The sequence below is a fragment of the Protomyctophum bolini genome (assembly GCF_963924005.1).
Source record: "Protomyctophum bolini genome assembly, chromosome: 17".
NCBI lineage: Eukaryota > Metazoa > Chordata > Actinopteri > Myctophiformes > Myctophidae > Protomyctophum > Protomyctophum bolini.
Window position 1 is genome coordinate 17,024,341 of NC_137878.1, and position 25,075 is coordinate 17,049,415.

Here is a 25,075-nt window from a genome sequence, read left to right on the forward strand (position 1 = left end):
GATAAATAGCAGATCTACAAGCTCATAGCGCGCCACCGAATGGTGCGCTACGAGCTTGAAGGTCAGCTATTTTTTTTAAATCGAAGAACTACTGACGTAGAAACATACCGTAGCTTTTTCAGAAAACTGTCAGGATGTAGAAGACATTTTTAGATCTGATCTCAGGTCAGAATGGGTTAAACCATTGTTGAATATTATCATCAATACTCATCTTTGTCATACATTTTGTTATAATTAGTTTTCCGCTGTACACTAATTATTATCATTAGTAAAATATGATACCCCTGCTTTAATCTTTCTCCTTCCTTTTTACAGGTGAAACTGGACGAGGCTGTTTCCTTGGCGACAGGGTTCCAGACCTCTCTCCAGGACACCATCAACTGGCTGACCCAGGCTGAACAGACCCTCAACATGGCCCAGCCCCCCAGCCTCATCCTGGACACTGTCCTGTTCCAAATAGATGAACACAAGGTAATGGATATGGCACTCAATGGTATAGTACTGTATACTGAATATAGTGTAGGACGTCTGTGTATACAGTAGTAGTGTAGTGGTATCACACCTCCACATGGCCCGATACCAGATAGATGTACACAAGATAAATAAGCACAGTTATGTCTCAGTCTCCTAGCCTCGCAATGGATAGCTTTTCTATCAGTTCTCCTAGAACATATTGGACGTATTAATGGTCGATTCAAATTATTTCTCTCTCTCTCTCTCTCTCTCTCCAGGTGTTTGTGAATGAGGTCAACACCCACAGAGAACAGGTCCTGGCTCTGGAAAAGGCCGGCTCTCAGCTCCGCTTCGCCAGTCTCAAGCAAGATGTGGTTTTGATTAAGAACCTACTGCTGAGCGTCCAGGCCCGCTGGGATAAGCTGGTCCAAAGATCTCTGGACCGAGGTCGACACCTGGATGAGGCTCGCAAACGGGCCAAACAGGTACTGACGACCTGTATGGGATTCAGATTCAGATCTGCTGTTTTCGCCGAATGTTCTGCCCAGAATAAGGACACTAGGGTTCATGTGGTTTTACCCTAATGATAGAGATCCTGAGACCTATTGCTGTGATCACTGTCAGTCTAATGCCTCAACGTTTTTAATAAAACATACATTATTTGAATCTATATTTCTAGAGTCATTCAATTCTCGTAAATCACATTCCAGAGGTATTTCAGGCTCATGTCATTTAGCAGCAAAAAATGCTTACACGTCAGTGATGGAATTCCTTCAGCGATATGAAATGAAACCTTGATCTCTTTCTGTAGTTCCATGAGGCGTGGAGGAAGTTGACTGACTGGCTGGAGGAGGCAGAGTTCAGGCTGGACTCGGAGCTGGAGATCTCCAATGAACCAGACAAGATCAAAGTTCAGCTGGCTAAACACAAGGTAAGGAACCATGAAGACCACGTCTGTTGTTTCACACATCTATATATTAATTTGCGTGCGTGCGCGCGCGCACACACACACACACACACACGCACACACACACACACACACACACACACACACACACACACACACACCTAAATTATCAATCCTAAAATGTAGTTTTCAAGACTGAAAAACGTATAGATTGACGTAATAATAACTACGTGCCATAGTAGCTTGCAATAATTATCTTTCTCTCCCTCTCTCTCCATACACAGGAGTTCCAGAAGGCGCTGGGCTCCAAGCAGCCACTGTACGACACCACAGTTCGGTCTGGTAAGGCCATGAGGGACAAGGCCCAGCTCCAAGCGGACAACCAGAATATGGACCACTTGCTGGGAGAGGTCCGGGACAAGTGGGACACCGTCTGTGGCAAGAGTGTTGAGAGGTGAGAGGAAAGGTGGCTGCATTCACCCACTTGTTGCACTCGTTCATTTCGTTCAGTTCTGCTTAATTTTTTTTATTTGCTGTAAACAAATGGAATCCAATCAATACCAGTCATTGTTATTGTGGATTATCGCATGTAATAAATAAAAATATCATATATACAGTGTAGATCTCTCACCAAGAAACCTCACTGGTCAAAGATTTATTCCAGCTGTGCCGTTATTTCCCATAAAGCTTGTTAGCGCATTAGTTAGCGGTTCTACTCATACCTGTTACATTATCATGTGACACCAAGTATCATATCATATATATATATCATATATATATCATATAATAAGAAAACAAAACCAATAACCTCTGCTCTTGCTCTCTCTCTCTCTCTCTTTCTCTGTCTGTCAGGCAACATAAGCTGGAGGAGGCTCTGCTGTTCTCAGGTCAGTTTGCCGAGGCCCTCCAGGCTCTGGTGGACTGGCTGTACCGAGTAGAGCCACAGCTGGCTGAGGACCTGCCTGTCCATGGAGACCTGGATCTGGTCACAAACCTCATGGACTCACACAAGGTACTGGTCCATATGTATGGGCTGCACTGCAGGCCTATAATCTCTGATTGGTCTCCACTTGACATATATTTGCAATGGTTGTGAGACTCTGGGTATTTACTCTCAGTATTTACGTAGAGTGCATTACAGTTAAGCATGAGAGCCATAAAACTCAATAAAGCACTGTCCACTCCCAGGCCTTCCAGAAGGAGCTGGGCAAGAGAACCGGCAACGTTCAGACGCTGAAGCGCTCGGCCCGCGAGCTGATGGAGACGGGCCGTGACGACACGGCCTGGGTCAAAGTTCAGCTGCAAGAGCTCAGCAACCGCTGGGATACGGTCTGCGCCCTGTCCGTCACCAAGCAGACCCGCCTCCAGCAGGCCCTCAAACAGGTCAGCTTATATACACACAGCAGAACATTTACTGCAATCATGTGTCCTTGTCCTTTGTTACTGTTAGAGAGTTAAAGGATATCACAACAATTCTAAATGAAGTTTTACAATGGCATTTGGAATTCTAAAAGGTTTCAAATAATTACTGGTGCTTCTCATTTAAGGATGAATTGAGAGTGATATTATGTTATAGTTTAAAACCTTTTTCATAAAAAATTGTTTGAAAGTGTGAAAAATAAAAAGGCCAGAGGCATACATCAATGATTTTCTGTCCTTCAGAGGTATAGCAACTTTTAATAAAATCTTCATAAAAAAATGTGGAGGAACAAAATAATCTGTAAACTGTAGTACTCTACACCAGTGGTTCCCAAAGTGGGGTCCGGGGACCCCCAGGGGTACCTGAGGGAGTTCCAGGGGGGAACTTCATAAAGTGCTAAAGTGTTTAAAGCAGTGGTTCCCAAACTTTTTCATGTCAAGGACCCCCAAATTGACACTACTTAGCCCGTGGAACCCCATTTGAAAAGATATGCCAGGGACCCCCATAAGAGAAGACGTACACATTTAGACGTCTACATTTAGACGTCTACATTTAGACGTCTGTATACATTTAGACCAGTGGTTCCCAAAGTGGGGTCCGGGGACCCCCAGGGGTACCTGAGGGAGTTCCAGGGGGGACCCATCTATTTTGTTTATGTTCATAAAGTGCTAAAGTGTTTAAAGCAGTGGTTCCCAAACTTACATTTAGACGTCTACATTTAGACGTCTACATTTAGACGTCTGTATACATTTAGACCAGTGGTTCCCAAAGTGATGTCCGGGGACCCCCAGGGGTACCTGAGGGAGTTCCAGGGGGGACCCATCTATTTTGTTCATGTTCATAAAGTGCTAAAGTGTTTAAAGCAGTGGTTCCCAAACTTACATTTAGACGTCTACATTTAGACGTATACATTTAGACGTCTACATTTAGACAGTGTCCCCCTGAGTGCCTTCCCAGTGCCTCCCCAGTGCCTCCCCAGTGTCTCCCCAGTGCCTCCCCAGTGCCTCCCCAGTGTGCCCCCCGAGTGCCTTCCCAGTGCCTCCCCAGTGTGCCCCTGAGTGCCTCCCCAGTGTCTCCCCAGTGCCTCCTCAGTGCCTGCCCAGTGTCCCCCAGTGTCCCCCCAGTGTCTCCAATAGCAATACAAGAGCAATAATACAAATTAATGTATTAATCTTATTAATGAATGAATCAAATAAATAAATTAATTAATCAAAATTGCGGCCTGTGCCCAGCACCATGCCAAAGCTTTTTCCTGCAGGAAACACTGCTTGTGGTTGTAAATATATTGTTATCCGTGTTGCGAGGATGAGAGGGTACCTGGAAAAATATCTACCCCAAAAGGGGTACCTGGTCCAAAAAAGTTTGGGAACCCCTGCTCTACACAATGTGCTTCACTGCCATCTCCACATCCCTCCATCTTTCTACCCAGGCGGAGGAGTTCCGCGCGGCAGTGCAGATGCTCCTGGAGTGGCTGTCGGAGGCAGAGCAGACCCTGCGTTTCCGCGGCGTCCTTCCAGAGGAGGCGGAGACCCTGCAGGTCCTGTTGCACACGCACCGCGACTTCATGGCCACCGTGGAGGACAAGAGGGCCGATGTCAACAAAGCAGCCGGCATGGGGGAGGCCATCCTGCCCTCGTGTCACCCCGACTGCATCACCACCATCAAGCACTGGATCACCATCATCAGGGCACGCTTCGAGGAGGTGAGGGCCACGGGAGGAGGTCAAGAGAGGGGTCATCATTGCCATGCTGGCTTGTGCTGGACATTTTGGGCTTTTTTGCCATGGTTAAACAAACACAAGCTAGCCTAGAGCTAGCTAATTACCGTTTTAGGTCTGTAACCTTTAATTTGTCTGCTCTCAGAGTTATGGGGGTCCTTGAAAGTAAAACGGGTTGAGAACCACTGTCCCAGTGGACTCCTCATGTACCATAGTGTCATAGTAAATCAGTTTCATAAGAAAACCTGGAGACTGACATTCAGTAATTGGGTCTTACGGTCAAAGTAAGAACATTATAATGGTGTAAAAACGAAATAAAGAAATTGCCACGAACGAGGCCAAGCCTTTGCCATGGACACATATTGATGACCCCTGGGCGGGAGGGAATGTTGAGGAGGTGCAAGGATGGAGGTGCAAGAGGGGAGATAGAAGTTGCAGATGCAGGTGTCCTCTGGTTTACAATTCACTCGTGTCTGAATCTTATTTTTGTTGTTTGTTTATTGGCAATCCACCATTTAGCTGGTAGGATCACACAGATCCCCTTTTTTATTTGTATTAATTATTTAAATCACCTACAGGTGCTGACGTGGGCCAAGCAGCACGAACAGCGGCTGGAGACGGCTCTGACGGAGCTGCTCAACAACGCTAACCTATTGGAACAGCTGTTGTCATGGCTGCAGTTCGCTGAGACCACATTGGTCCAGAGAGACACGGAGCCCCTCCCGCAGGACATCGCTCAAGTCAAAACACTCATCTCAGAACACCAGGTTGGCTACTGTAACTCCACAGACATTTTGTTCATATGCTGACTTACTACAGGTGTGGCTATACTGCACTGCACTATGGCTGACTTACTACAGATATGGCTATGCTGCACTGCACTAGCTAGATTACTATATCAAATGTCTATGTTTGTCCGCAGGTGTTTATGGAGGAGATGACGAGGAAGCAGCCTGATGTGGACAAGGTGACTAAGACCTACAAGAGAAAACCAGCCGGGCCTCCCAGCAGCCTGGCTGAGAGGAGAGGAGCGCGTAAGTCTCTCTGCTTAACATTAAAGGCTGACTTATATTTAGTTACTGTAGCACATAACTTTGCTTAAAGTTTAAATCAGGCTTTTGGGGAACTGACACCGCAGAACAGTAGCTCATAGCCCCTGTGACTACGTATTTAATACCTAGTCACTACAGAAACACAGATCTAACTCTGACTGTATCTTCCATGCATACCTGCCATATGACATGAAATAAAGACTGTGGTGTGTCTCTCCTCTTGCTCCCTCTACAGGTAAACACCAGCAGCAGCAACAGGCAGCCGTGCAGTTTGCTGGGGCCAACCCACGGCTCAACCAACTCTGTGCCCGGTGGCAGCAAGTTTGGCTGCTGGCACTCGACCGCCAGCGCAAACTCAACGACGGTCTGGATAGACTCGAGGAGGTTCTTATTTCATTCAAATTTGTATTTTTATCGGTTGTTCATTTATGTTGCATATCAATTTCAGCTGACTAGACGATTTATTTACCCATGCAATTTTCTCTCTCTCTCTCTCGCTCTTGTAGCTGAAAGAGTTTGCCAACTTTGACTTTGATGTGTGGAGGAAGAAGTACATGCGCTGGATGAACCACAAGAAGTCTCGTGTCATGGACTTCTTCAGACGTATCGACAAGGACCAGGATGGCAAGATCACACGGCAGGAGTTTATCGACGGCATCCTGGCCTCAAGTAGGTCCAAATTATTGACTGGTTGATTTCTTCTCCCCACAATGTATCACATTAGCTCACCAGTTTATGGCTTCTGAGGAGTTCTCCACTAGTATAGTTGGGAATGTCCTCAACCCGAAAGGCCGTCTGATTTCTTTAGCCTCTAGCAGTTACAGGACTGCTGTCTGGCTTTCATCCGTACTCGGCTAATTGTTTGCTGTCCTCCTGTGCAGAGTTCCCCACCAGCAGGTTGGAGATGACGGCGGTGGCAGACATCTTTGACCGAGACGGAGACGGTTATATTGACTACTACGAGTTTGTAGCTGCTCTGCATCCCAACAAGGACGCCTACAGACCTACCACCGACGCTGACAAGATTGAGGACGAGGTGAGGGATGCCGGAAACATTGATAGTACCTGCATACATAACACATGAGACGCAAGCAAAGCAGCACCCCGAACCAATGGTTTGACACACACACACACACACACACACACACACACACACACACACACACACACACTACACAGCCTTCTCACATGCCCTCTTGCTGTCTTTTACAGGTGACACGGCAGGTTGCCCAGTGTAAATGTGCCAAGAGGTTCCAAGTAGAGCAGATTGGAGAGAACAAGTACCGGGTAAGTCCACTGGTGTGGTAGAGTTCACTGTACAGTGAAATGTTAACCGTTTAGTCAAATTATATTATTTCAGTTTAAACGTTTGATGAATATTGAATCGAATTTGATATTTACCAACAGCAGAATTGGGAACATTAATTAGTAGTTGTTACACATTAGTTGATATACAGTAAATTATGCAATTGTTTATTTGTTGTAATCAGTGCTATCAGGTGCAGGCTGTGTGCATTCACTGCATCATCAAGCACCAATTAACCACTCACCCCTTTCAGCATTAAATAAAGCAATAAGCCGCAAGAGGTCTCAGGTTACCTTGTATTTTATAATGGCTGAGAGGCATGGTGAGACACGATGCGAGTGTTGCCAACCCTCTCAGACATTATCAAATACAAGGTAAGCTCGGACCTCGCGTGGCTTATTGCTTTTCTAAAACGGTTACAAACATAGCAATATTATCATAACGTTTTAATAATTTACAAACGTAGTTACTCTTTGCGCCCACCAGAGAGAGCCAATTTCTTGTTGGCCAGTCAGGCTATGTGTTTACAACAAACTTTGCCAAACAAACACATAGAGAAAAACAACTTATGTGTTAGGTCAGTCTCATTATGGACAGAAATTAATTCATTTCATTTTTTTATCCAGATTTAGCTGATATGTCTGTGAACATCACGTCAAAAACAAAAGAATAGCGAGCTAGTTAACAGCTGTTCTCAGTGACCAGGGAATAGGAGACGCTTGCTGTCTTTACAAGGCTGCCCGGAGCCACTCATTCACAATCCTATGAGCGCGGGCGGTGCTTAGATGCCCGCACGGCCAGGGTTTATAAGGAAATCAAGCAGCTACAGAGATGCTGGATCACTATAACGCACCTGGGATTGATATAAAGTAACTGATTTAAGGTGTAGTTTATCGTGACATTTACTACGTGGTCTAATCAGAAACCATCCAATCAGAATCAAGTATTGGGACTAACCGTTTTAGAAGTGTGACTCGGTCATCTTCATGTGTGTCTATGTGTGTACCTCACAACATCATGTGCTCATGGTGTATTTCGGAGGCGTCTGAATGTATAATAACAGTTATGTCATCATGTCATCATAACATTCATAATAACATGTTGTGTTACATTACATCTCACAGCACTGCGGCTGTGCATCACCATGACACTAATATCAGCCACGTTGTGAATGTAAAGCCTCAGAAATACTTTGTTGCCCACATGTGTCACGCACCGATAATGGCAGATCTACAAGCTCACAGGGCGTCACAGAGCTCTGAGCTTGTGTAGACTATGCTATTTTAGGGTGTTGCGACACCTGCACACGACTAAGAACAAAGCAGGCTTAACGGTGTGGATGCACCCTGACCCCCAGGTACAGGACAACATTAGCATTGTTAGCGGTGGTTCGGCTACAGACCTGCAGTAGTCAAATGAGTAAAAGTCAACTTGGCCAAGACAATTCAGTAATGTTAAAAAGTAGAAAGCAGGGAGGCGCCCCCGGTGGCTCACCTGGTAAGTGCAGATATATCACATAAATAAGGCTCGCAGCTGGCCCAGGTTGAAGTCTGAAGCTCTGCTCTTTGCTGCATGTCATCCCCTCCCACCTACCCTGTCTCCCTCTCACTGTACAGTGACTATCAGGAATGACAAAAGAAAAGCACCAAGAATATGAAGATTTATATTATATTATATAGCTATTTTCCAATAGCAAAGCCATTATGTTACAGTATTATATTATTAAAAAAGCATTTTGGATACAGTAAAACAGTATACCTGCTTAGCCTGGGCTCTCAGTGTGCATCTACTACTGTATGTAGCATTATGCTATAGCTATAAACACTTCCAACAGCTTGTTCTGGATCAGCCATCAGCGCCGCTGTCTCTGCCTTCATTCTTCATCATTATCCATTGGTTAATGATACCCATAGTGTACGACAGCGACACAGGGGACACACTAATTGCACCCAGATTTGTTCTTGTCATTTCTGTTGTACGTCATTCAGTCCACCTCTCCTTTGTTTGTTCGTGTCTACGTGTGTGTTCATGTTTCCATCTGGCGTCACTGTCTCACTGACTGTCACTTCCATCTCACCATACGTGGCAGTTTCTCATCGCATTCTCACTTCCCCATCATAGCATTCACGTGCATTCTTGTCACTGCTTCTCTTCACATACACAGCTATGCTTGTGCAGGAATACAAATAAAATACATGAAAAATTATGATTATTATTTAAGACAGGAAAAGTAGATTTTCAAGCACTTCAGTTATTGCATTTTAATGTAGGTTCCAATCATTTGGTTTCAATGAAAGCAAAATTCATATTTGACCTATGAAGCATCGTGAAGACTTCACCAGTATGTATATACTGTATATTCATATACCATAAATATACAGTATACTGTATATATGCGGCATATAGTTCTATAGGGCATATAGAACAGACTTTATGCATAATGCCTTTCTGTGCACAAAAGACCAAATAGAGCTGTAGTCGATGTCACTACTGTTGTTTCACTCCTTCTATTTTTCTTTCTCCTTGTGTCTCTCCTCTCTCTCGTCCTCCGGATGATTTATTGTAGTTCTTCCTTGGAAACCAGGTAAAGTGACTCCCACGTCAGTGATCAGACCTCTGAAACCTGCTTGCTGCTTTTCCTCCAACGTAGTGCTCTCAATTACAAAATGTACAAAATAAAAATATATAAAAAGCCCTACTTTATACCATTAAGTTGTTGCATGGCAGAAATTGCCCATCTAGAAGCTCATAACACTTAATGACATGCCCAAAGTAGGGAGGAACACCAGGTTGACAGTGGTTATGGGTGTGAACCTATGGGATCACTGTATCCACTTACACAGGACAGACCACCAGGGAAATCTTCACACCATAAAATGCAACCTAAATGTACATGAAGCACTCCATTGTTGGTTTTGTGAGCTCGTGAGCAGGTTTCACTGTCCCAGTTGTGCTCTTGGTGTGATTTGTTTTGTGTGGAGAATGACAAATTGTGCAAAGTGAGATGGGCGACAATGATATGTCTGAAGTTGTAATTAGTGGTGTGAGGCGATCTTCTGTGCTTTAGAGCTAGAGCGCTGGGAACAAAATCAAACTGCTGGGGACCAGACTGAGCAGAATCTGCTTGGGTGTACTGCTTTTGCTGTGGGTATAGAAAAATAAAAGTGGTGTAATTTATTTCTGAAAATATACGGCGAATCTCTGAGTTGGTTGTCTATGGCTGTGCACTGCATCAGACAGACCACGCTGTAGACAACAACAGATCAAGTAATTGATGCATGTATCGTTTAGTGATGACTGCATGTAAATGTGGATCAAGTGCTCAGGGTTTGGGGAAAGGGTGTGTGTCTATCAGGCGTTCGAAGCTTGCGGTCAATGTGCCAACAATTGTTCACTCACTGAATTCCTGTATCTCGCCATCCCCCCAATCCCCACTCATTATTTCTCTCTCTTCTCTCTCTCTCTCTCTCTCTCTCTCTCTCTCTCTCTCTCTCTCTCTCTCTCTCTCCACTCTCGCTGCTTCTTTCTCCAATCACTCTCTTACCTCTGTCTGTCTCACCTCTTTTCCATCTTCTCCATTCTTCACCTCTGTCTTCCTCTTCTGGCGATCTGCTGCGGTCCCCGTGTGTCATTAGTTTGGAGACTCCCAGCAGCTGCGTCTGGTGCGTATCCTGCGCAGCACAGTCATGGTGAGGGTCGGCGGTGGTTGGATGGCCCTGGACGAGTTCCTGGTCAAGAATGACCCATGCAGAGGTTAGTGGTGCTTGCACACGCGTGCACATGTACATGCATGCGCACACACACACACACACACACACACACACACACACACACACACACACACAAACATGAGCCACATAAATAGCTATTGATCTGATTGTCTCTCCCTCATTTTCACCAAAATACATTATATTTCATTGCACGACCCCTTCGGCAAGTGTGTCTCACAGAAAATGTAAAAACTGCTATTCTTTTGAAAAATCTTGAAAGTGCAAGTCTGTGAGAACTACTGATTTTAGAAGGCATTGGTCAAATTGACCCCAGGTCTTACTGGGTCGAGATGAGCATGCTGGCAGAGCTGCCTACACAGGAGTGCGTGGAGCGGAGCACGGAACGCCCAGTCGCCTGCTGAAGTCGTCATTAGAGTTAACCGGCTGATGCCCTGACCCATACTGATCTATACTTTCTTGCAGTGTCCGTGTCTGACAGTGTGTCAGTGGCAGTGCCCAAAGAGCTTGTCCTTTTTTCTCTCCAAACACTATTCTCGTTCATCCATCCATCCATCTTCAACTGCTTATCCATAGTCTGAGAGTCATAACCAGAGAGCTTCAGACTTCCCTCTCCAGAGTAACTTCCTCCCGGGGCATCCCGAGGCGTTCCAAGGCCATGTAAACCTTCCATCTGCTCCTTGGTCTGCCCCGGGGTCTCCTCCTAGTGGGATGTGCATCGAGGACCTCCCCTAGGGACACGCTACAGAGGCATCCTAACCAGATGCCTGAACCACCTATAAGTTGGCTCCTTTCCAGGCGCCTTTCTCGTTCTTTCATTTAAATCTTTTTATTTTCTCAATGAAAGAGGGTATTTCTGTGCGTCTGTATCTGTATTTCCAGAGCCAATTTTGCAACCCACCCTAGTTTAGTTTATTTGCACATATTATTTAAATAATAACAACAATATGGTAAAATAAAATAAATAGGAAACAAGATTAGTTACATACATGATGTGCTGGAAGTGCCAAAAAACCCCAAAGGGGCTTATCGAGTGGCCTTCCTATTATATAGAAGCTACCAGTTGAGCTTAAATAACAGAAATTAAGATATGAATAATATTGGTAAACCTAAGGATTATAAATAATAATAATAATGAAAAAATAAAAAAATATTCTAATAAAAATTGCAGTAATTGTCTCTTAAAAGAGCAGAGACTGACTGATCTGGAGGTCTGACTAATCAGCAGCTATATTCCTTGTCCACTAATGTTTATATCACAAGTTATAATGGACGTCAAAGGGTCTCAGATTACATTATAACTTCTAAGTGTTTGATCCTCTACCACCTGGCTAGCCTCTTTCACAGCCAAGTCATGTGTAAGCAGAAGTGGATGGCAGTCAAATCAGGCTGAAACCATGGCCACCTCATACAGTATGTCACAGATGAGTGACATCATAGACTGGCCACATGAAGTCTGTTTTTACTAGACCCCATCTTGTTTTGTTTTTTCTCTCCCCATCATACACTCCTGTCCTTATTTTATCCGGTGTCTTACCCTATCATCTTCTTTAGCCCTGTCACACTTTCCCTCGCCCCCTCTAGCGGTCTTCCTTTGTCTCTCTTCAGTTCCACTTTATTTTCTTTATCTGTTTCTCAAAAGAAAAGCAATACTATTGCATGGTGCATGGTCTTCAGATCTCTCCCCTCTCCCTTCCCCTGTTCTTCTTCCCTTCCTTTCCTTTTTCTCTTTCCCCAGTGCAACATCCTGGACTTAAGATCCTTCGCTGCGATTCCAGTAGCTCCATTTCATCTCGTATAGGTTGGACTCTCTCTCTCTCTCTCTCTCTCTCTCTCTCTCTCTCTCTCTCTCTCTCTCTCTCTCTCTCTCTCTCTCTCTCTCTCTCTCTCTCTCTCTCTCTCTCTCACCTCTCATCACCTTCGTGCAAGCGTTCTCTACTTCCTCACTAACTCTGTCCGGTTTGGTCCCCCACCCCCCTCCTCCCCATCCTGTTCCTATTGGCTCTGTCTGACTTCTCATCCTTCCTTAATTATTTTTTATACTTATAAGTTCACCATTTTCTCTCTCTCTCTGGCTTTATCCTTCCCATTTCCCAATTTTTCTGTCTCTTCCTCTTTTGTCTTTTCTTCCTCTCTCTTTCTGCCTGTCTTCCCTCTGGTTTGGTTTGTTGGTTTGGGCTTGTTGCTGTGCCTTGCTGACTGTGACCACTGGACTAATGTTATGGATTAATGTCCCTCGTACCTTCTTCCTATCCCTGTCCTATATTCCTGTTCCTGTCATTGTCCCTTGACTCCCTTCTTCCTGGCTTTCTGCTCGCGCTAGCTCTGGATCTTGTTCACAGTTTTTTATTTTACACATTTTCAGAGTTCTGTGTGCATGTGCGACTGTGCGAGTGTGTGTGCGTGTGTGTGTGTGTGCGCACGTACGTTACTGTAACCCCACTTTTTCATGTTTCTCACTGAAGTTGGTGCCAGAAGTGTTTACTTGTATCCTGTGTGTGTGCCCACTCGCCTACAGTATGCAACATGTAGGCGTCTGTGTGTGTGTGTGCGCGTGCATGCACACATGTGTATGCATGTGTTCAGAGAGATTTTCTTCTGATAGGCGCAGTAGTAGGAGCAGTCAACCACTATGTGTTTATCAGGGTGTGTGTGTGTGTGTGTCTCTCTCGTCATCCCACCATGAGCATGCGATTACTTCACCTTGTCTCTTGTTGTCTCTCAGTGACTGTCACTCCTGGCTATTTCGGCTGTCGACTAGGTACCTACCCCCTCTCTCTGTCGTCCATCCATCAAGCCATCCATTTAAGCATCACTTACCAACCACCGCTGTCGTGTGTGTGTGTGTGTGTGTGTGTGTGTGTGTGTGTGTGTGTGTGTGTGTGTGTGTGTGTGTGTGTGAGAGACCGTTTGTCCTGGGGTTTATGTCCGTCTTGTCTTTGTGCCAGAGTCTACTACATCATGCTTTCCTCATTCACTCACTCACACCAGTGGGGCTTGGCCCACCCACCCCGGTCTTGATGGTATAAGATAAATCACTAAAATCAGGGCAAAAACTAAATGTTTAAAATGCATGTCCAAGTTACGGAAGACACTAAAGAGTGCAAAAGGTTTGAAAATGCACTGAACCAGGGGAAAAGAATATTGAATGAGCTTTGTTTTTAATGCAGTGATAATTCACAATTTTCTGTTCATTAGAATCACACTGGTAGCTATACTGAACCTAAAAAACTCATAGCCATTATGGTTTCAAAGATTCCTATTGTATTTTTTCTTTGTTTATTTATGTATTTCTTCAATTTGAGACTAGAATCCAAAAGGAAAATAATTATAATAAAAACATCAAATAGTTGATTAAAATCTCTGAAGCAAGAGAGAAAGAGAATTGGAGCGTCCAAGACCTGGGCGTGTCTGGCCTGGGTTTCTAATAATGCTACTAGCTTCCAACGTGGCTCCTTTTTAAATGTTGATGGCTGGTTGGTTGGGGGACCCAATTACAGGGTGCACCTGGTTGGCGCGGGGGACATAATTGTAGGGTTAATTTAATTGGCTGGCCTTGCTATTCCGTTGCTAGGGGCAATGGCAGTGAGGGGTGTGGCTACTGGCTAGGATCTGCTAGCTGACCACGGCCCACAGTTGCACGGCTGCTATGGCTAGCCGCTAGCTTCTGTCTGGTTCCTTTCCTTCCTTTAAGCCAGAGTTATACTTATTTGTGTGCGGGTGTCATGCAGATCTTCAAGCTCATAGCACAGCGTTACGTAATATGTGAGCTTGTAGATCTGCCATTTTCAGTGTGCTGCACCCACACAACTAAGTGTATGAACCAGGCTTTACTTTTATATACATCACCATTCTCTCTGTCTCTACTCCTGTACTCCTGTCTTTCACTCTCTCTCTGTCTCTACTCCTGTACTCTTCCTGTCTTTCACTCTGAATCCTAACGTGATTCAAAGCATATTATGCTTTCTCTCTGTCTCTATTCTACATTTCTCTACATTTCTTCTGCATTGCCCTTTATTCTGTTGCTCTTATCTCCTGTTACCATCACTATCTCCTACCTTTCTCTTTTTCTTGTCTATCTAACTCAGTTTGTGGCTGGCTTCTCTGGGCTTGAGTGTTGTGTGCTGGGGCTGTTGCATTATACCTTGTTCGGGAATGCTGCCGAGTGTCATAGGGGGTAACCCTGAATATCTGTGGTTTCCCCCCACAAATAACCAGGCATGTCCCCACATGTACTGTATGCACACTGTAGAGTTAAAAGCCTCACTATTGGCAAAAGGAAAGAAATGGCAATGAGATTATTTAAATGGAGATTATGAGAGAAGAGAGGCAGTGCTTTAGTTCCCACTGTCCTCTTTATTGTGTCCCACCATGCTTAGATGAATACTTTTTGTTAGCATATTGGACATAATACGCAACGAGTGCAGCCGTCACTCTGTAATGTATTATTAGAAGGAAAAACTATTTGGAGACACTCATGATTACTGCTGCTGATCCGACTCTGCGCTCTGTCACCAACTTTGTAACTGCTACTGTGGGAGCTTTAACCTTTCGGTGAGCTCTCCAACACAATTGCAAAGGCTAAACATGCATATGCTTCACTCTTGTGTGTGTTTCTCACAAACACACACAAGAACACCACACATCTCCTGGCGAGTGAAGGGGTGTCTCCAATATGGGTCAAGAGTTTTGCGGATGGCACACGTTCGTTGCGTATTGTAGTAATGTCAAATGAATCACAGCCACCTCTTCTCCCTCATGTGGCCAATTTATGATTTCCTGAACACCCAATCCATGCCCTTCCTTAAACCCCCCTGCCCGCACTACATCAAAAACACACGTGCACTATTAAAAGGAACGTGCACTGACTCCGAGGTGGGTAACGTCGTGGAAGCACTGACTCTCTCACCTCACTGTGCTCGCTGCATCTGCTGACACCTAACTGGAGGAACCACCGTTATTTTATGGACACACTGACTTGTTTGCCTTCCTTTCCCTCCATCCGTCCTCCTCTACCCCATACTCTTCGTCTGTCCACCCCCCCCCCCCTCTCTCTCTCTCTCCCCAATTCCGTCCATCTCTCCAGCCCGTGGTCGTACCAACCTGGAGCTGAGGGAGAAGTTCATCCTCCCGGAGGGGGCGTCCCAGGGCCTGGCAGCCTTCCGGTCCCGGGGCCGTCGCTCCAAGCCGGGCTCCCGCACTGCCTCCCCCACCCGGTCCTCCTCCTCTGCCTCACACAGCGCCGCCAGCTGTGCATCCGTCCCCTCTGCACCCGCAACGCCCACGGCCTCCGCTTCCTCCAGGGTGAGTGCTTCTGCCACCGTGGCTGCTTAGCGGAAGGACTTTGAATACGGACATTAAATAGAGCTTGTTTCTGTCGTTGGGTTATACAAGATCACATGATCATATGAAGGAACAGTGAGCAAAACGGTGGCAAAATATGAATTCAGGACTTTTGTACATTTGACGAAATAAAATGTAATGTATATATATTATAATATATCCATCACTTCCCCAATGTCCAAGGTTGCAGTTTAGTTTCTTTCCAGATTATAAATGTTACATCAAATACTCAAGTTGACAAAATAAAATACTGATTCACACACTAACTTTGTACTGCACTAAAAACCAGGTGAACAATATGTGCGCTACAGTATAACCAGAGAGAGCATGTGGACTGTGACCCAATGACACTGTGTGTGTGTGTGTGTGTGTGTGTGTGTGTGTGTGTGTGTGATTCTCACATGCAGTTATCATGATGAGATGAGCAGTTAAAAAAAGCTCACAGTTTCTAATATTGTTGTTGTCATCTACTGTTAGTCAAGTATTGGATTTCTTGTTTGTCAGGTTGTGTGTGTGTGTGTGTGTGTACACATGTATCTGTCTCATTGTTCAATTGTTGCCATCTTGCTGTTGTTGCATGCCATGTCAAATTCACCACGTCCTCAACACTGAGAGATTTTTATTTGTTGTTCTGTTTCTTTGTTTTTTTTCTTTCATTTTTTTGTTGTCCTTCCCCCTGATCCCTTCATCCAACCTCTGCTAACCTTGGCTTTTAAACGTTCATCCTTTACTGTTTGGTTCTGTCATTTAAATAAACACAAAAAAACAACACTGATTTCCTCTCGCACAAAAACAAAATGCGCTACACTGCCTTGCTACTTTACCTTCCTGCGGATTCCCTCTCCCATGCTTCCACACAATCTTCTATTCCATACCTCTCTACCTCCTTGATTTTCTCTCTGCTTCCTTCCTTCTTTCTTTCTTTCTTTCTTTCTTTCTTTCTTTCTTTCTTTCTTTCCTTCTTTCCTTCTTTCCTTCCTTCCTTCCTTCCTTCCTTCCTTCCAACCAACCAACCAACCTACCATCCTACCTTCCTTGCTTCTCTCCATCAATACTTCTTTTCTTCATTACTTTCCCTCATTCCATTCTTCCTTTCCACCTACCTTCATGCCTTCCCTTCCTTCCTCCCTCAATCCTCCTCACTCCCATCCTTCCTTCAGTCCTCCAATACTCACTCGCGTGACTATGCCAAGCCCTGGCTGGCACACAGTAAAACTCCAACGCCAACCAAGTGCCACTGCTGCCCAGATCACGGCCAGGGCCACACCACACCTGGGCACGAGGTAACGCACTCACCCTTACCCACTCCCAGACCCTCCACCCCTAGCCCACCCCTTCACCTTTGCCCTAAACGCTCAGCACCACCCCAGCCCCCAGCACCCTACTGAGCTGGCTAACGCAACTAACTCACACACTGGAATATTCATAATAATTATTATTAATATACAATTTAGATGGTGCTTTTCTAAGTAAAGTATCTTGTACTGACTCCCAGTTGATCACAAGACATTTACAATTCTTACTATAAATTAGAAAGACTGTATAAAGGTCATTGCAGACCACTGAGGTTTTTTCTCTATCTTTTTTCTGAAAAAAACCCTGCAGCAATCTGCAAGGACCTTTACTACTGTTTACAGCAGTGGTTCCCAAACTTTTTCATGTCAAGGACCCCTAAATTTACACTAATTAGCCCGCGGACCCCCATTTGAAATGATCTGCCAGGGACCCCCATAAGAGAAGATTTTTACAGCTCGTCTAGTAGTGATTCTCAACCATTTTAATTTCAATGACCACCAGTTTGACATGAATTAGGCTATGGACCCCCATTTAATGGCAATTTTAACTCTGGGACCCTAATTTATATTGTAAAATCAATGTTAATTTAACTCTGAGAGTGTACAAATTGTTACACTCTGAGTTTGGTTCCAAACTAACATTTAGCTTGGGACCCCCTGGAACTCCATCAAGGACCCCTGGGGGTCCCCGGACCCCACTTTGGGAACCACTGGTATACTGTATTACTGCAAAACTGGTGAACAGATGTTTGCGATCAAGCCAATCACTGCCGCTTGTGACAATACACTAGAAAGTCCAAATCAATGCATGGTGGCACTTCCTCTCCGGAGAAGAGGGAGTTCTACTGTGATGCAGACATTATTGAACTTACAGCACATGCACAGAGAATACTTTAGGATGGATAAATAAATGACAAAAATAGACAAAGATTTCACATAAAAACAAATCCGTTGAAGACACATTTAAAACCTAGCTCTTAGTTTGAAGCATATCTAACCTAGCAGTTAGATTTAACCCATTAAAACCGGGAAAGGATCTGTCATTTTATTATATATATATATATATATATATATATATATATATATATATATATATATATATATATATATATATATATATATATATATATATAGAGAGAGAGAGAGAGAGAGGGGGGGGGGGGGCAAGTTTTTCCAGAAAAGTTTAGAAGGCATTTGTGGAATCGGTCTTAATGGGTTAAGTGGTACAGTGGTTTCAGTGGTACAGTGTTTGATCTTTGATGTGATATTTAGTAAAGTAACTATAGCCCTCCAAGATAGATATTGTATGTTTATTCGTGTGTGTACGTGTGCGCACGTGTGTGCGTGAGCGCATGTGTACGTACATGTGTGTGTGTGATATGACTAAGTATTACCCTATTGGCCTGAATATAAGACTATGTTTTTTTCCAATGGAAATATCCTAAAAATGGGGTCGGGGACTAGACTATTTGACATTCAATGTTATTTTTCCACAATAAGTCTTAAAAATGGGGGTCGTCTTATAATCAGAGTTGTCTTATATTCGCGACAATACTGTATTCTTGTGCAACTCCCACTCTGGGTTGTTGTCTAATTTGTGGAATTTCCCATGTTCTCCTCTAGGGGGCAGCATCTGGGTCCAAATTGAAGAGACCAACCTTCCACTCCAGCAGAGGCTCACTGACAGGAGAAAATGGAACTTCACACACCAGCACCAAACGCACTGGTGACTTGAGAGACACTCTATAAACATTACACACACACACACACACACACACACACACACACACACACACGTGGTTAATGACCACATTGTGTTTGTTTTAGTTTTGTCTGAGCTTGTAAGTGCAGGTAATAGTTGTGAACACTGCAAAAACCGCACACACAGCTTTAGGTGTAATTATTTATTTCCGTAATTGATTCAATCCCTCCTCCTCTTCTTCCTTCCAGACCCAAAGCGAGCGGCCGCTACAGCCAGCGGGCCTGCCAGCCGGGCAGGCAGCAGGGCGGGCAGCCGCGCCAGCAGCCGGCGGGGCAGTGACGCTTCGGACACCTCCGAGCTCCAGGAGTCTCGCTCGGTCTGCTCGGACACCTCGGACACGCCGCGACGCCCTGGCGGCGGCGCCAAGCCCTCCAAGATCCCCACCATCTCCAAGAAAGTCCCCAGCCCCAAGACCCCTGGTTCTGGGAAGAAATAAGCACCTAGAGAGAGAAACAGAGGTAGAAAGAGAGACAAAGAAAGACAGAGGGGGTATGTCGTCCATTCAGCCACAAAGAGGATACCCCCTTCACATAAGACCACCTAACCCCCCCACCCCCCTGCCCAAGCCAGACATGGTAACATGGTCAGACATGCACAGAGACAGACAATGATGGTGCAATGTCAACGCAACATTTGATCCAAATGAACCATCAATAGGGCACAGGTGGCACTGATGCATTAATGGACAATGACATCAAAAAGTGTTCGGAGGATAAGGGGGAACTTTCTCCTTCTTATAGTCACTACAAATAAACACACAACAGAGGAGTCAGTGGTGGGGAGGAGGGTCTGCCCCACGAACCAAGGTTTGTGCACGTAAAACGACAGGCTCAAACCACAAGCAAGACTGTTTGTCCCCTGTTAACACTTAACACTGTTACTGTTTGACCCGAGTATGCCTTCCCTGTCTTCTGCGTTCTCTCTCTCCTATTGGAGCCGTTTGTGAAGGTTCTAAGAGACATTATAGAGACTCATGCTGGGGCCTCCATGGCTGTGGAGAACTGAGAAAATAACCAATCAACTTGACATGATGCTGCCTTACTTTAGTGTTACAACATTTCTGTTCCTGTGAGGGAAGTTCCGGAGAGGAAAGAGAGATTTCTATGGAAACCGCTTTATGTTTCTACGACACTGACACACAAATACACATGCCGTGAAAAGAAAACGATACGCAACACATTTTTTACACAGAGGTGGTTAGGGTGGAGGAGAGGGGAGGTGTCACCACACCACAATGATGACAAATACAATAAATAGATTGAAATAAAAAGACATTCAGGAAGGAAAAAAATAACAAATGAATTCTGGTTTATTATTTTGGTATGTGGTGGTCTGATATGCAACGACTGCTGTGTCAGCTCCCTGGGATCGGTTGGCAGAGGCAGGAAGGAAAAAAAAGAAAAACGACGACACCTCAGCATATCTGTGGGTGTGGAGAGCATGCCATGGCAAGACACCGTGTGTGGATTGCGGAAAAGGCAGAAAGAACACAGAACTAACACAAGAACTCTCAGAGGAAAAGGAGCTGTCTCTCTTTATTTCTGTCTGACCGCGTCCGACTGACCCAACTAACCTCAAACCCAGAGGGGCTGTGGTAGCGGCGGAGGTGGCAGGGGTGCTACAGCTGAGGAGGGAACACATGCACACAGACGCGCAGGGAGAAAATCCCCTCGACCGCTGGAACGTTTGGAAGCTCTCTCCCAGTGTGCGTTTGCTTCTACAAGGCGAAAACAACGGAGTCTCCCAACTAACTTTTTTTGTCATTAAATGTCTGACACTCGACTAACAGCACATTAAACTCAGTGCACGTCAAGTGTAACCCTAACGTCTGATACCAGATACTCTGCGGTTAAGAGTTTCACAACCAGCGCACACTAACCATCTCTCTCTTAACTCCACCTTGAGCCCAAATGCCCCCCTTGTGTGTTGTCCTCAGCAGCCCCAGGAGCACAGCCCACCGCACACACATATGGAAAGCTCTGTGTGTACCGTGTGTCTTTGTCAAATGTTACAATTTTAAAGGTCATGAAATCACTGTATGCAAAAATGTTTTCATTTACGAATGTCCCTTTTTTTTGTATCTCGTTTGTTCTGGTTTAATTTATAATCCACATGTATGTTTGTTCTCGAGTCTAGCTTAAAAGGAGAATCTTATTTATTTTTCATTCGTTCCGTATCACCTTGGAGAATGACCTAGTATTACAAAATTAACAAATCATGATAGTCTTTTGTACAGAGGAAACACGCTCCTTTGACATTGTGTGTGTGTGTGTGTGTGTGTGTGTGTGTGTGTGTGTGTCTGAGGGAGAGTGTGTGTGTGTGTGTGTGTGTGTGTGTGTGTGTGTGTGTGTGTGTGTGTGTGTGTCTGTCTGAGGGAGAGTGTGTAAGTGTGTTTCTACATCTTGGTAACATTACATTTATTCACTAGGAACACTGTTCCCAGTGGCAGCCTTGTTGCAATTTATTTTATTTTGTTTTTGCTAATGACTACAATTCCCAAGATCATGACCAAAGGGGGTTGCCCTTCGTGTAGAGAGAGAAAAATAAGAACTACAAATATGAATGACAGGGGGACCTGAGCGGAGCCAGACCAGTGAGGGGGTCATTTTCTGCCTCTCTCACGTCTCGCCCCCAAGTGTCTCCTTTTTTTCTGTACTTTTTCTGTTTTATTGTCCTGTCTCCAACAAGACATATATTTGTCTGTGTGTTATCTCAGTGAAGAGATGAAGCTCTATGAAAACCTAATGAAATGAAACAGAAAGAGAAACATCTTAAAGGTGAATTTTATTTATTTATTGTCTTCAACGGGTGGGATATTTTTGCTGGGGACGGGGACTAGACCACCACCTTTTGATGTTGTCCTATTCTCAATGTGATTAAAAAGAGAATGGGGAGGGGGGCATTATTTGAAGTAAATTGTGTAAAAGTAAAATGAGAGAAAAAAACCCCTAAAATTATAAACTTTTTTGTTCTGTTTTTGTATTAAAAAAATATGCTTGCAGTAAACCAGTGTCATGTGTTTGACTGGTTTGGAGTTTTATGAAGGAAATGCTTTTCTTTCCCCAAGTGCTGAACACATGTGAGTGTCTGATTGTTTTTTGTTAGTGGTGCAACCACTCCATTACACAGCTATGTGTGTCCCTAGGTCTGTCTGTCTGTCCAAGCACGAAAATAGCTTGGTTGGTAACTGTCATTTCTCGACCGTTTCGGACGCAGGGCGGCTCACCGGGACCGGGCCCGCCCCATGGCCGCATTTCTGGGGGTCTGGATGTCCCAGGGACCCCCGGGGACCCCCACACGGTAACTGTCATTTCTCGACCATTTCAGACGTTGGGCGGCTCGCCGTAACCGAGCCAACCCCCTGGGCACGTTCATGGTGGTCTGGATGTTCCGGGGACCCCCCAGAGACCCCCACATGGTAACTGTCATTTCTCGAGCCCAGTGTCTCTGTCATGGACACTGGGCTCACTTACTTACTGGACTACAATTCCCATAATGCTTTGGCGCACTGCTCCTAATTGTGGATAGGGGGAGGGTTTACTGAGACAACATGTAGTCCAAGGACTATCTAAAGAGGACGAGAAGCGAAGACCGTACGGTGGACGCCATGTTGCTCCCTGGAAGGAAAGAAACATGCGCAGTTGAGACCAGGAAGTTGTACACAAATTTGGGCATGTACAACTTCCTGGTCTCAACTGCGCATGTTTCTTTCCTTCCATGGACATGATCAGAGACACTGGGCTGCACTGCTTAAATCGAAAATATCCAAAAACACATTAGTTACACACACAACTTAGACCCCCAGGAAAGTGTTCTAAATCTTCTAAACTAAATTAAAATATATTTTTTGCAAAAAGTTTGAAGTGTCCTTTTAACAGACACGAATGTATTTCAAGGCATCAAATATATCCCCAAACACTTACAATAAATTTAGGCAACAAACAACCCTGGCTGCTACATGCAGACACACCTAGTCCAAGCCAGCTTGATGACAGTCAATTAGTAGAAGCAGCTGTGTAGTGTGTTTGTCATGTTCCGTTTTACACTGGGGGTTGTTTTAGTGTCTACAGGGCACGGGTTGCCTGTGACAATTATCATACCCGGAAGTTATGCAGAACGCTTCTGAGTGGCAAACTACTTTCTGGCCTTGACAGCCCATACATCCAAACAGAAAAAAGGTCCTATCTGATTGCTTTAAACTAAGTTAAATTCACTTTTCCACTCACTTTGCCACTTGGTTCACTCACTTGTATATCCTATGTACCAGTATCCAGTATAGCCTACACACAACGAAAGGTCCCCACCTTTCTTTGGTCCTTTCTTTGGTCACAACGGAGGCTTTCAAGTTTCAACATCATAAAACTGTTTTGGTGAGTAGCAAAATTATATTCTTTGTTTTACATCACACTTTATAGTCTATGGGAAATACACTGGCTAACGCTCTGGAGCAGAGTTATTATCATCCCTGTGTCAGTCATTAGCCTATAGGTGAAAGCTGTCACAATTTTCTTCTCCAAAGTTTGTCACCACAGAATAATTCACTGAATGATAAAAAAAAAAAAATCAAAGTATATTACAGTATAAACGAAAATAAGGATTTTCTCTGCTCAGTCTCTGCTCTGAATGCTGTCTGCTGAAGGCACTGAAACAAGTTAAACAACACACCATTTAAATGAGTAGTTCACCCAGAAAATGGCAAATATATCAATTAAAACCCTCACGAAGCCTTGAATTCATGGACATTACTTTTAGTTTTTGTCGCATTCCTGAGCCAATAATTTGATGACAAGCGGAGTCTCCGGTACTGATCAAGTAATGGCTCAGGAATACAACAACCAAAAAATCTCCTTGAATTCAAGGCTTCATGGGGTGTTTAATTGATAGAATATAAGTACTTTTGAATATAAGTACTTTTGGGGTGAGCTACTCCTTTAACTTCCTTTGCATGGACTTTAAAACCACTTCAACCCAATCAACACTAGATATAGTTGACTGGAGTCCCCCAGGGGTCTACTGTATCCTTTTCCCCCTCTACACCAATCTCTTCACCAAAATTAGCCAATTAACTAACCAGCTTTCGCTATATGAGCTTGTAGCTTGTAGCTATTTTAGCTGAATGTTCACCCAGAATAGGCACGCTTAGGATTTTTTCTGCGTAGATCTCTGTTCATGCATGCCTGACGGCAGACCACAGCCTACCGGACATGCTTGCTAATTGAGACTAGGGTACAATTACCCTCAGCATGCAGAGAGATAAGGACACACCCCTAGGAACTTCGCTTCTGCTCAGAGGGGGGGGGGGGGGGGGGGTAAAAGATGGGGGAGAGAGGAGGAGGTGTTCCCAGCTGTGGTTTGTGGCTTGATGAGCTATCTGGCTCGGCTGTTCCTAGTTCTAAACCATGTGGAGAGTGATTTGTCCTCTTTCATCCCACGTGTGTATCATCGGGGCATGTGATTTTTCAGGATTCCTCATGTTTCCAGGCTTTTCGGGACACGCAGGCTCCATCAACTTTGTGACCTTGACCTGGTGAATCAGTCACTTGGGAATCAGTTATTTTTTACCAGCGACACCGTCGTGCCACAAAGCGTGCGTGAGGCTTATTGTCCTGGTTTTACTTCATGGTGGTTCCACCGGAGATGATGAGTTTAGTCTTTGAGATTCCACCCTCATGCAGCTGTGAGGCTGTGTTTACTACACACACACACACACACACACACACACACACACACACACAGGCCAACCTTCTCCACTCCTCTCTTCTGTCCACTTTCCGCCCATTTGTCGTTTGCCTTTCCTGCAATCCATCACACAAGCCTCTCCCCAGGGTTTGGTTCGCTGGGGTGGGGGGCTCCATGCTTCTGCTTTTGATATCCCGATTCCCGGCCTTTGGTCAGAAGGAATTAAATACATGGATTTCCTTTTGCGAAATGTCTGATATATTTCATAAATACCGGTATGTCTGATAATATCCCGTTTGTCATCCCTATTTTGGGCAAATGTTCTAAATGTTTTTACAACTGGAACCCTGCCTCATGTCATCTCACTGGTCCTCATCTCCCATTTATTTCGAATGGTTCTGTCTCCATCAGTG

The 25,075-nt window shown here is 44.7% G+C and overlaps 1 protein-coding gene across 13 annotated transcripts in view; it reads left to right on the plus strand.

Moving 5' to 3' along the window:
• macf1a (microtubule actin crosslinking factor 1a) overlaps window positions 1-21,989 on the plus strand; it is a 292,770-nt gene extending 270,781 nt beyond the window's left edge. For 7 of the 13 annotated variants that reach the window (XM_080786736.1, XM_080786738.1, XM_080786744.1 and 4 more), the window contains 21 exons: window positions 316-471; window positions 732-938; window positions 1,265-1,384; window positions 1,645-1,814; window positions 2,213-2,372; window positions 2,549-2,743; window positions 4,210-4,482; window positions 5,076-5,264; window positions 5,420-5,531; window positions 5,785-5,933; window positions 6,056-6,218; window positions 6,431-6,585; window positions 6,762-6,836; window positions 9,422-9,439; window positions 10,491-10,608; window positions 12,322-12,384; window positions 13,309-13,344; window positions 15,670-15,887; window positions 17,087-17,209; window positions 18,845-18,947; window positions 19,172-21,989. In XM_080786736.1, coding sequence (XP_080642862.1) covers window positions 316-471; window positions 732-938; window positions 1,265-1,384; window positions 1,645-1,814; window positions 2,213-2,372; window positions 2,549-2,743; window positions 4,210-4,482; window positions 5,076-5,264; window positions 5,420-5,531; window positions 5,785-5,933; window positions 6,056-6,218; window positions 6,431-6,585; window positions 6,762-6,836; window positions 9,422-9,439; window positions 10,491-10,608; window positions 12,322-12,384; window positions 13,309-13,344; window positions 15,670-15,887; window positions 17,087-17,209; window positions 18,845-18,947; window positions 19,172-19,419 — 3,051 coding nt within the window. In that variant the 3' untranslated portion in view covers window positions 19,420-21,989. The remainder of the gene's footprint in view (window positions 1-315; window positions 472-731; window positions 939-1,264; window positions 1,385-1,644; window positions 1,815-2,212; window positions 2,373-2,548; window positions 2,744-4,209; window positions 4,483-5,075; window positions 5,265-5,419; window positions 5,532-5,784; window positions 5,934-6,055; window positions 6,219-6,430; window positions 6,586-6,761; window positions 6,837-9,421; window positions 9,440-10,490; window positions 10,609-12,321; window positions 12,385-13,308; window positions 13,345-15,669; window positions 15,888-17,086; window positions 17,210-18,844; window positions 18,948-19,171) is intronic. The other 6 variants (XM_080786742.1, XM_080786740.1, XM_080786746.1 and 3 more) reach the window with 5 other exon arrangements.
• Window positions 21,990-25,075: the final 3,086 nt, after the last annotated feature.